An 11802-nucleotide genomic window follows, 5' to 3' on the forward strand; every position below is an offset into this window, starting at 1 on the left:
GAAACTCCTCCACCGTTTTTCCAATGAGCCTGTTTTTTGGGTGAAGGTGCAGGCTCACATTCCCACCTTTTGGCTTAGGCAGGTCTTTTCCCTCAGATTTCAGAACTGTCGCTCACTCCAGAGCTGGGTCTCTGAGCACCCACGTTGTTCCCTCGGTTTCCTGGGTGCTGACAGGCAACGAGGCTATCTTTTCTCCCACGGCCGACAGGAATTGATAGGGACTTGAAGGCTACCAGCCCTACACGTACTCATCTTCACAATGAAGAGTATACTTTCTTCTTACTGTGCAGCTTGCACACAGAGGTCACCCACCTATCCAGTGGATCATACAGTAGACTTGTGATTCACTATCTTCTCAAGGAGGCTCACCAAGGTTTCCAGTGCCAGGCGCAGGGCGAGGGCAGGGAGGGGAAAGGTGAATAGTCCCTGCCCCTTAGGAGCTTTCAGACAGAAGGAGAGAGGATGAGCAGAGTAAACGTCCTCCATATCATATGGGGCTTCCCAGGCGGCGCAGTGGTAAAGAACCTGCCTACGAATGCAGGAGATGCGAGAGACATGGGTTCGATCCCTGGGTTGGGAAGATCGCCTGGATTAGGAAGTGGCAACCCACTCCAGTATTCTTGTCTGGGAAATCCCACGGACAGAGGAGCCTGGCGGGCCATGGTCCATGGGGTCACAAAAGAGTAGGACACAACTGAGCAACTGAGCGTGCGCACGCATACACACACACACATGCACACATCCATATATTTGTATTTGAAAGTCCAAAATGTTGTGGGATCGTATCAGCAGTTGTATCAGTGCTGGAAAAAGCACTGAGAGGAAGTGATAAATAAAAGGCTCAAGGAGATTAATGGACTTCAGTCTTACACTGCTAGTAAACAGAAGAGCTGGAAATCTAAGTCTTTTCAAATGGGTTATATCATCCAATCAAACATGGTAAATGTTAAAGACATTTATGAACGAAGGGATGAAGGGTTTTGGAAGGACCATCTGAGAGAGTCAGGGTAGATATCTTAATGTTTAAAGTAGGTTTTACAGAGTGGGTCTGAGTTTGTCATGTGCAAAGGTGGAAGAAGGGCATTCTAGAAACATGGCATGGAATAGTATGTGCAAAGCTCAGCATGGAAAGGTTATGGCGTGTTTGGAAAACAGCAAAGAGCAGATGAGGCTAAAATAATTTTAGTTAGCAGGATGGAGGATGGAAAGAATAGAGACGGATTAGAGACAGGAGACCCAGGTAGGAGTCTGTCCCAGTAATGAGCCAAAAGTTATTGAGGTCTCAGACGAAGGAAGGAACAATGAGAATGAAGACAAGAAGTTGGATTCAAAAAGTATTTTAGAAGTAGCATAAACAGGATTTGACAAGGGAATAGTTGTTGCAGAAAGATCCTGCGGTGAATGCAGTCCAGAGTTTAGGAGAATTGGGGGTGTGTGTGTGATGATCCCATTAAATGAGATGCCAAACGCAGGTGGTAAAACAGGTTTGGGATGTGAAAAACCAGTGGAACACGGAACTGATGGCAAATTCTGGGAGAAGCACCAAATTCATGTTTGTGGGGAAATGGAAGTGAAGAAGATGAGACTTAACTTTATCTGTAACACTTTATTCTTATTATTAAAAAAATAACTTGAAGCAGTGTGAATATTTGTGGTGGTACACACAGGTGCTTATTTAGTTTCTGTTGTTTTTAATTTTTAAAAATGAATGCCTGGAGTTCTTTAAAAGCAAGTAAGTAATGTATCGACCATTTGGAGTGGCTACTAGGTACTTGGCACTGTTCCAGGTACTTGAGCTATAATATTTGCTCCCTTCATCTACTAGCCTCTTCCTTTCAGAAGTTAGCATGCTGGAGTTCAGAATCAGCTTCTGGTTCCAGCTTGGCCACAGGCAAATCAGTTTTCCTCCCTGGGTTTCTTTCAGCTCTCACATCCTATGATTCAATCCTGAACTGCAACTCAGCAGTCCTTATTCTCACTGAGGTGAGCCCCAGGGTACAGTCCATTGGCCTAAAATAAGTCCACTGGAGAGTGTAACTAAGGGCTGACCTAAACATGTGTTCCAAATGGTCCTTTCTACCTCTGCCTCCCATCCCAGGACAGCAGATTTTCCTCATGGTCTTTCCAATTTGCGAGGGAATCTTGATAATTTCTTTGGTAATGGACTATGTCCTAAGTCCAATGTCATCAACAGAAGCATCTTTTGTACATTCAGCTTTAGACACCATGGAGAGAACAGTTACTAAACAAAAATTTCTGCCTTCATACTATTTACATTTTGGTGAATGGAGACATCAAGAAAAAATAGTAACAATACAAAGAGGACACAGTGTGTCACTACAGAGCAAGGCAACGCAAGGTGAATGCTAGTGCTCTGACTCCTACAAAACCTAATTCCTAATCCCTAAATTCTCCTTGTGAAACTACTAGAATCCAGATGTTTTATTTTTAAATTTTATTTATTTATTTATAAAAGATGTATTCATTGCCGTGTGGGCTTTCTCCAGTTATGGCCAGAAGGGGCTGCTCTCTGGTTGCAGTGCATGGGCTTTTCATTGCAGTGGCTTCTCTTATTGCGTAGCAGGGGCTCCAGGGCACGCGTACTTTAGTAGTTACGGCACATGGGCTCAGTAGTTGCGACTCCCAGGCTCTAGCGCACAGGCTCAATAGTTATGGCACACAAGCCCAGCTACTCCAAGGCATGTGGGATCAGGGATCAAACCCTTGTCTCTGGCATTGGTGGGGAAACTCTTTACCACTGAGCCACCAGGGAATTCCCTAGAATCTAGATATTTTATTGAAAAGGAAAAATTATTTCTAAGGAAAAATTCATAGAAGTAGAATTATTTGAAGAAAGAACAGATGTATTTTGAGATTTCTGAGAAAGGAGCAGTGACATTTTACACCCCTTCACAATGTATCAGAATGCCAATCCCCTCTTGCTACTGCCACATGTTATTGATTGGTGCCAATCTCTTTGTTGCTTTTATTCGCATTTCTTTGATTGCTAATGATGTTGAAACAGTATATCCAGTTGTGAGACAGAGCTTGGAGTGAGGAGAAAGAGAAAGGCTTCTTTTTTTAAGCTTTACATTGTGATTTCTGTTATTAAAATGTGTAAAAATAATTTCTGATAAAACTCTCCCCTTTTAAACTAACCTGTCTGTTCCACAACACCTTTTCTATTTAATTATCTCTCTATTTTGACCAATTTCAGATTTCTAGATGGATCTGGAGGCAAAAGGCATGGAGTGAAGCCTAAGAGATTGGGAACTTTAGGATTACATTGGATTAACTATTACATTTCCTTTTCTTTTGCTCCTCTTCTCCCAAATGTTAGATTATGAATTAGATACATATATACTGGGATAATTCTAGTCCACTTTTCTAGAAAAGTAAAAAACTCCTACTAAATTTTAAAATACTTTTGTATTGTTGCCTTAGCAGTAATAAAACACAAAGAAACCACCATTGGGCAAAGAAGGCTAATGGCAAACTGTTTCTCTTCATGTGTTTCAGCAGCTTGTATATAGTAAACATTTTTAAATGTAGAAAGAATGAAGTAAGAACAAAGCAAATGAGTGTTTACTTGAAACATGTGAATGCTAGCCAGGGGGAAAAAAAATTCATAACCAAGTAGGGAAAACTTGCCTGGTTTAAATTTATTTTATGTCTTTTTTTTTTTTTTTACTTGAAATGTTAGAAGTTTGATTCATTAGAGACTCAATTAGTAAAATATTAATTTAGAAAAGATATAATGATTTTCATATTGTTCATTACTATGGATGTTTAAGTGCCAATGTCGTTTGTCAAAAGCAAATCCGGGTGTTTGGTGGAAGACTGCTATTGAACATACAGTTACTATGGCTTAGTTAGTAATTAGGATAACTATCTATGGTGAGAAAAGTCAAAATATTATCAAAGAAAAACCTACTCTGACGAATATGCATTACTTCAGATATTTATCAATGTGTTATACCTAAACGTAAAATTAGTCCTCAAGCTTGCAATCTTATATGTTTAGAAACAGAATCATCACAGCAAAAATGTAGTGTAAATTACAAAGTCACTTCAAAAAATAATATTTGCCTAATACCTAAAGTCTTCCGGGTCACTGTTGGGTTACCATCCTCCTCCCCTGCCTGGTTTTCATACTCCGCCCACGGCCCACCTTCTGGCCACGCCCACGCTCCTGACGTCAATTTTCCGTGCCCCGCCGCATTGACCTAGCCAATCGAAAGCCGCACACCTGCACGAGCCCCATTAAGCCCCGCCCCATGAGTCGACGCAAGGCTATTACGATGGGGCCCGGCAGCTTTGTGGCGCTGCGACTCTGGGCCCAGCTGTACCGCAGGGCCGTTTTCCCTCGCGCGTGGCCCGCGGCTAGTGCCGCGCCCCGTCTTCGGCTGCTGGCCGTGGGAAGGCCTACGGCGAGGGCAACACTCGGCAGGGCCTGCCTGGCCCTGGACCGAGCTCGCGGCCTGCACGGCGGGCCAGGCCTGGAGGAGCAGGCGGAGGGGACGGCCGGCGAGGGACTCCCGGAGTCTGGCACCGCAGGTACGGGCATGGAGTAGGGAGGCGGGTCCTTCGTGGATGCTGAGTTCTCCTCTCTGCATTTTTCTTGGGGTCCCAAAACTTATACAAAGCAGAACCGGAACGGCCTGCAAAGGTTGTTGGCACCAGCTTTGCATTTCACAGTGAGACCAAGAGATGAACTGAATCAGTCTCCGAAACCCCAGGCGTCCGTCTGAATAGCCACGCCGGACTCTTGGCATCACACCCTCAACGTCCTCATCTCCCTTCACTCTCTTCCTAGGGTCCCGAGAAATGGACTTGTCGAGAGTTGTTGGGGCGTGAGTATTCTGAGGAGGAGCTGGGGGCTGGGGGCTAAAGGGTGCAGTAAGAAGCGCTAATGGAGAAGGCAGTGGCACCCCACTCCAGTACTCTTGCCTGGAAAATCCCATGGATGGAGGAGCCTGGTAGGCTGCAGTCCATGGGGTCGCTAAGAGTCGGATACCACTGAGCGACTTCACTTTCACTTTTCACTTTCATGCATTGGAGAAGGAAATGGCAACCCACTCCAGTGTTCTTGCCTGGAGAATCCCAGGGACGGGAGAGCCTGGTGGGCTGCCGTCTACGGGATCGCACAGAGTCGGACACGACTGAAGCGACTTAGCAGTAGCAGCAGCAAGAAGCGCTAATAGGAGATATGGCCAATTTAAGGGCCTCTGATTTGTGTAAGTTTTTAGACGCTTGAGAGTTGGTAAACAGATCACACCTGTGAAAGATGAGAGGGAGAGGTTAACATCTAGCACCTTGGAAGTCAACTTTAAAGCTTAAGAGAACTGTAAGTCCAGAGGCTATAATATAATACATCACGGTGACAATCCAAGTATCTAAATCTCCAGGGAGGGGGGAAGGGGGAAGATTTTCACAGATAACAGTTGTTACATAACCCAGATGACATTGTAAGAAAAACTTGAGAGTTCAGAATGAGAACTGCTGTTAAACTTCTAGCCCTCGAATTGGTAGGTCTGGGGCCACACATACTTGGCTAGGTCCGAGTTTCTCAGATGAAGGTTGTGGGCCAGATAATACCTAAGAATTCCAGTTCCCAGTGCTAGTTCTGTGACCCTTTCTGGCTGGAATTCAGTTTAATATGTCCCAGGGTATTACCACCTCCCCAAATTGTGCTTCTATTTTCCTCTCTTTGTGTACCTCCTCTGCTTGAGCAGTGTTACTTGTCTCCTCAAGTACTGGAACAGCAGCGGTTATTGCTGGTGTATGGTACTAGCATTTGCTAATAGGAGGGGATGTGGTGGCTCTCTGTGACCTGAGCGCCTTCCCAGAAAAATTGAGCAGTGCTATATGAAGCCAGAGCCCAGGTTCAACTTCCAGGAGGCCTGGGCCCTGTTGTTTTACAAAACATTTCAGATCTGAACACCTTCCCAGAGGAGTAGTTTTGCTGTCAGCTGCCTGCATTTCTGAGTGCACAGCACGTCTGTCTTCTCTTGGCCACCTGACACAACCACATCTTTGTGCATTTCAGATCACGCTGGTCCCAAGTTTGACATCGATATGCTGGTTTCACTTCTGAGGCAAGAAAATGCAAGAGACATTTGTGTCATCAAAGTTCCTCCAGAAATGAAATATACAGATTACTTTGTGATTGGTAGTGGCACTTCCACTCGACACTTGCATGCCATGGCCCACTACATTGTGAAAATGGTAGGATGCTTTCTTTTTCTTTGAAATCTTTAACTTAATGGAATTGTTTCAATGCATCAGACTGAAGAACAGCACTTGAAAACTAAACCCGTCACAGAGATTATATGAGAAACCCAGAATTGGCACAAGTGTTTTATGTTCTTTGATGGGGAAAGTTATAAGGACCAATATCTAGCCTTAGTGGGTCAGGCTATTTCATATTCTTGTCTCTGTGACAAGGAAAAACAGTACTAAAGTAACCTGAGGCAGACTAGAATACAGTATTACTGAGGGATTTCTAGAGCAAAACTGTCCAGTTACCCACTAGCCCTATGTGACTATGTAACTGTAAATTAAAACTACAAATTCAGTTCTTCAGCTGTACTAGCCACATTTTAGGTGCTTGGGGGCCACATGTGGCTTATTTATACTGAACAGTGCAAATATAAAACATTTCTGCAGTTGCAGAAAGTTCTGTTGGGTAGTGCCGGCCTAGAGTTTAATTCAAATGAAAAGATTTAGTCCTTGTCTTCTGAAATCACAAGTCTAGTTGAGGAAAGAAAAGGTAGTTCATATTCCAACTAGACTGAATAGGAATCAGAATGAGGAAGAAAATATACTTGGAACCTGATTCTAATACCACTGTAGAGGGAAACAGACTTATTTCACCCTGTTGAAAATTAGGCATGGAGGGGACAGTTAAGACCAAAAGAGTAGCTGGGATTGCCTTGAGAAGAGTGGTAAAATAAGGAGACTGAGAGCAAAACCCTGGTGCAACAGGGCAGAACAAAGGAAGATTCTTAAAAAGCGGGGTAGTTGGAGAGAGAGGACTGGGAGGTCATGGAGGAAAAAGGACCTTAGGGTCTCTGTCAGAGATAATAGTAGAATAGAGTAAGTGAGACTTAAAAGTGACCATTGAACTTGGAGATGTAAAAAGAATGAGAGATTTTTCAGAGAAAGTTTCTATGGAAGAGCAAGGGAGGGGAATAGAAATGACTTTTACAAAAATTTTAGGTGAGAAGGGAGAAAAGGGCAAAGTCAAGAAGTTTGTTGTTCTTGTTTGTGGTAAAATGTGTATAACATGAGACTTATTTTAGTCACTTTAGGTGTGCAGTTAAGTGGCATGAGTTACATTCGCACTGTCGCAGGACGGTTACTACTATCCATCTCCAGAACATTTTCATCCTGCAGAAACCTCTGTACCCGTTAGACCAGAACTCCCCATTCTCCCTGCACCGAGCCTCTGGCAGCACCATTCTGCTTTCCGTCTCTGAACTCGGCTACATAAATAAGTACCTCCTTGAGTGGAATCATACTCTATTTGCCCTTTTGACTTATTTCACTTAGCATATTTTTCAAGGTTTGTCTGTGTTGTCGCACGTGTGAGAATTTTCTTCTTTTTGAGGCTGGATATTTATTTTAATGTATGTGTATACCGTATTGTATCTTATCCACCCAAATGGTGGGCATTTGGGTTGCTTCTGCCTTCTGACTATTGTGAATAATGCTGCTATGAACAAGAGTGGAGAAGTATCTGTTCGTGTTCCTGCTTTTACTTTCAGAAGTGAAATCGCCAGATCCTGGTGCTGTTTAAGTTTCGAGAAACTACCATGCTCGTTAACGCAGCGGCTGTGCCGCTCTTGGTCCCACCAGCAGTGCGCAGGCGCTCACATTTCTCACCGCGTGTTGTTTTCCAGTTTGTTGAGAAATGAGTCTGAAAGTGTGAAAGTGTTCGTTGCTCAGTCGTGTCCAGCTCTTTTTGACCCCATGGACTGTAGCCCGCCAGGCTCCTCTTTCCATGGCACTCTCCAGGTAAGAATCCTGGAGTGGGTTGCCATTACTTTCTCCAAGGGATCTTCCCTACCTAGGAATCGAACCTGGGTCTCCCGCATCGCAGGCAGATTCTTACTGTCTGAGAGAGTCTAAGGATCATGTAGTTTTCAGTGTACAAGTCTTGCTCCTTCGGTTATGTTTATTTCTAAGTATTTTATCCTTTTTTATTCTATTGCAAACGGGATTGTTTTCTTCATTCCCCTTTCAGGTTGCTTTTTAAGTGTGCAGAAGTACAACTGATTTGGGGATGTTGATCTCATATCCTGCAACTTTGCTGAATCCATTTTTTCTAACAGGTTTTTTGGGTACAGTCTTTATGGTTTTCTTTATGGTATAAGATCATGTCATCTGCAAACTGAGATAGTTTTATTTCTTCCTCTCCAGTTCGGTTACTTTTTTCTTTTCTTTTCCCTTGCTCTAATGGCCATGGCTAGAACTTCCAGTACTGTGTTGACTAGCAAGTGGCAGAAGTGGGCATTCTTGTCTTGTTCCTGATCTGAGAGGTAAAACTTTCAGTTTTTTGTCATTGAGTTTGATGATAGCTAATAGCTGTGGGCTTTTCATATATGGCCTTTATTATCTTGAGGAGGTTTTTTTTTTTAATCTTTGTTGAGTTTTTCTCGTGAAAGGCACTGAGTTTTGTTAAATGGTTTTTCTGCATGTATTTGAGATGATTATATGGTTTTTGTTCTTCATTTTGTTAATGTGGTTTATTGCATTGATTGATTTTCACATGGAAACGTCCTTACTTTCCAGAAATAAATCCCTTGTGGTTTTGGTGTATTATTCTTTTAATATGTTGAATTTGGTTTGCTAGTATGTTGACCTGCAGTTTTTTTCTCCCACCAGGTAAGCCCCACATATACGTATATCCACTCTTTTCTAGGTCATTACAGAGTATTGTGTAGAGTTCCTGTGCTATAAGTAGGTTGTTAGTTATTTTATAGTACTGTCTATATGTCAGTCCCAGTCGCCTAATTTATCCCTCTCCCCATCCCCTTAATGATAATTTAATTTTTTCTTTAATTGGGGTATAATTGCTTTACAGTGTTGTATTGCTTTCTGCTGTACAACTAAGTGAATCACTTATAAGAATACAGTATATCACCTCCCTCCTGAACCTCCATCCCACCCCTCTAAGGTCACCACAGCCCTGAGATGAGCTCCCTGCACAGGTGGGGACCTTCCCGAAGGTTCCCACGAGCTATCTGTTTTACCCATGGCAGTGTATACACGTCAGTCCCAATCTCCCAGTTCATCCCACCCCGCCCCACCCCCATCCACCTTGTGTCTACACATCTGCTCTCTACACCTCCATCTCTGTCCCTGCCCAGCAGATAGGTTCACCTACATTCCACGTATGTGCCTTAATATCCAGTACTTAGTTTTCTCTTTCTGACTTACTTCACTCTGTATCATAGACTCTAGGTCCATCTACATCACTAATAATGACCCGGTTTCGAATGAGTAATATTCCGTTGTATATATGTACCACATCTTAGTCCATTCAGCTGTCGCTGGACATCTAGGTTGCTTCTATGTCCTGGCTATTGTAAGCAGTGCTGCAGTGAACGTTGGGGCGCATGTGTCTTTTTGAATTATGGTTTTACCAGGTTATGTGCCCAGTAATGGAATTGCTGGGTCATATGGTAGTTCCAGCCAGTCCATTCTAAAGGAGATCAGTCCTGGGTGTTCTTTGGAAGGAATGATGCTAAAGCTGAAACTCCAGTACTTTGGCCACCTCATGTGAAGAGTTGACTCATTGGAAAAGACCCTGATGCTGGGAGGGATTGGGGGCAGGAGGAGAAGGGGACGACAGAGAATGAGATGGCTGGATGGCATCACTGACTCGATGGACGTGAGTCTGAGTGAACTCCGGGAGTTGGTGATGGACAGGGAGGCCTGGCATGCTGCAATTCATGGGGTCGCAAAGAGTCGGACACGACTGAGCGACTGAATTGAACTGAACTGAATGGTAGTTCTAGTTTCAGTTTTTCAGGGAATTTCCATACTGTTCTCCAGAGTAGCTGTGTCAACTTAAATTCCCACCAATAGTGCAAGAAGGTCCCCTTTTCTCCACACCCTCTTAGACATTTAATGCTTGTAGATTTTTTGATGGTGGCCATTCATTCTGAAGTGTGAGATGATGCCTCATTGTAGTTTGACTTGCATTTCTCTAATAATTAGTGAAGTTGAGCATCTCTTCATATGTTTGTTGGCCATCTGTATGTTTTCTTTGGAGAAATGTCTATTTAGGTCTTCTGCCATTTTTTGATTGGGTTGTTTGTTTGTTTTTCGTATTGAACTGCATGAGCTGCTTGTGTACTTGGGATATTAATCCTTTGTCACTTGTGTCCTTTGCAAATATTTTCTCCCATTCTGAAGATTCTCTTTCTGTCCTGTTTATGGTTTCCTTTGCTGTGCAAAAGCTTTTCAGTTTAATTAGATCCCGTGTGTCTTCTATTTTTCATTTTCATTAATCTAGGAGGTGGATCAAAAAAGATCTTGGCTATGATTTATGTAAAGTAGTGCTCTGCATAGGTTTTCTTTTCTTTTTTTTTCAGTTGGAGTATAATTGCTTTATTGTGTCGTGTTAGTTTCTGCTATCCAGAAAAGAGACTGAGCTCTATGTGTAACCGTGTCTCCTTCCTCTTGAGCCTCCATCCCACCCCTCTAGGTTGCCACACAGCACGGAGCTAATTTCCCTGTGCTACACGACAGCTTCCCAGCAGCTATTGGTTTTACACGGGGTAATGTATACATTCCAGTGCTACTCTTTCAACTCATCCCACTGTGATGAATAGTGTCCCCATCCCCCACTGTGTCCACAGGTCTTTTCTCTATATCCGTGTCTGTATTCCTGCCCTGCAGATAGGTTCATCAGCACTGTATTTCTGGATTCTAATTAAGCATTAATATATGATATTTATTTTTCTTTCTCTGGCTTATTCACTCTGTATGAGAGGCTCTAGATACATCTACCTCAGTTCAACTGACTGAATTCCTTCCTTTTATGGCTCAGTAATATTCCATCGTATGTATGTACCGTGTCTTCCTATTCATTTCATCTGAGGTTGGACATCTAGATTGCTTCCATGACTACCGTAAATAGTACAGCATCGAACGTTGGGGTGCATGTGGTGTTTTTTTTTTTGAATTATGGTTTTCTCAGGTTATATGCCCAGTAAGGGATTCCTAGGGCAAATAGTAGTTCTGTTTTTAGATTTTTTCGTCATTAATGATCTTCTGTTTATTTTTTTTTTTAATTTTATTTATTTTATTTAGCCATGGTTATGACCACCATCTTTCTGGACTGCACTTTGTTGTTCAGTACCAATAGCTCTCACTTCTCAGGGGAAAGGATTTTAAAACAAAAACCAGGGTAACTGATACTTTCTCTACAGTAAACCCATGTGTTACTCTGCTGTACATACTGCTTGTGTTTTATCATCTAAACATTCCATGGTGGTGGCTAAGTCGTGTCCGACTCATGACCCCATGGACTGTAGCCCGCCAAGCTCCTCTGTCCATGGGATTTTCCAGGCAAGAATACTAGAGTGGGCTGCCATTCCCTTCTCCAGAGTTCTGTTTATTTTTTAATGGGCATATAATTGCTTTAAAATGCTGTGTTAACTTCTTTTGTCCAACAGTGAATCACCTATATACACGTATATCCCTTCCATTCGGGCCTCCCTTCCATTCGGGCCTCCCTCCCACCCCAGCCCCCTCCATCCTACCCCTCCCCGTCCCTCTGGGTGATCG

At 43.1% G+C, this 11802-nt stretch overlaps 1 protein-coding gene across 1 annotated transcript in view; it reads left to right on the plus strand.

Moving 5' to 3' along the window:
* The first annotated feature begins 3688 nt into the window (after positions 1–3688).
* Positions 3689–11802, plus strand: part of MALSU1 (mitochondrial assembly of ribosomal large subunit 1) — a 27992-nt gene continuing 19878 nt past the window's right edge. The window contains exons 1-2 of the mRNA XM_010839049.1: positions 3689–4557; positions 6050–6228. Coding sequence (XP_010837351.1) covers positions 4278–4557; positions 6050–6228 — 459 coding nt within the window. The 5' untranslated portion in view covers positions 3689–4277. The remainder of the gene's footprint in view (positions 4558–6049; positions 6229–11802) is intronic.

The sequence above is a fragment of the Bison bison genome, unplaced genomic scaffold, assembly GCF_000754665.1.
Source record: "Bison bison bison isolate TAMUID 2011002044 unplaced genomic scaffold, Bison_UMD1.0 scf7180017864109, whole genome shotgun sequence".
NCBI classification, from domain to species: Eukaryota; Metazoa; Chordata; class Mammalia; order Artiodactyla; family Bovidae; genus Bison; species Bison bison.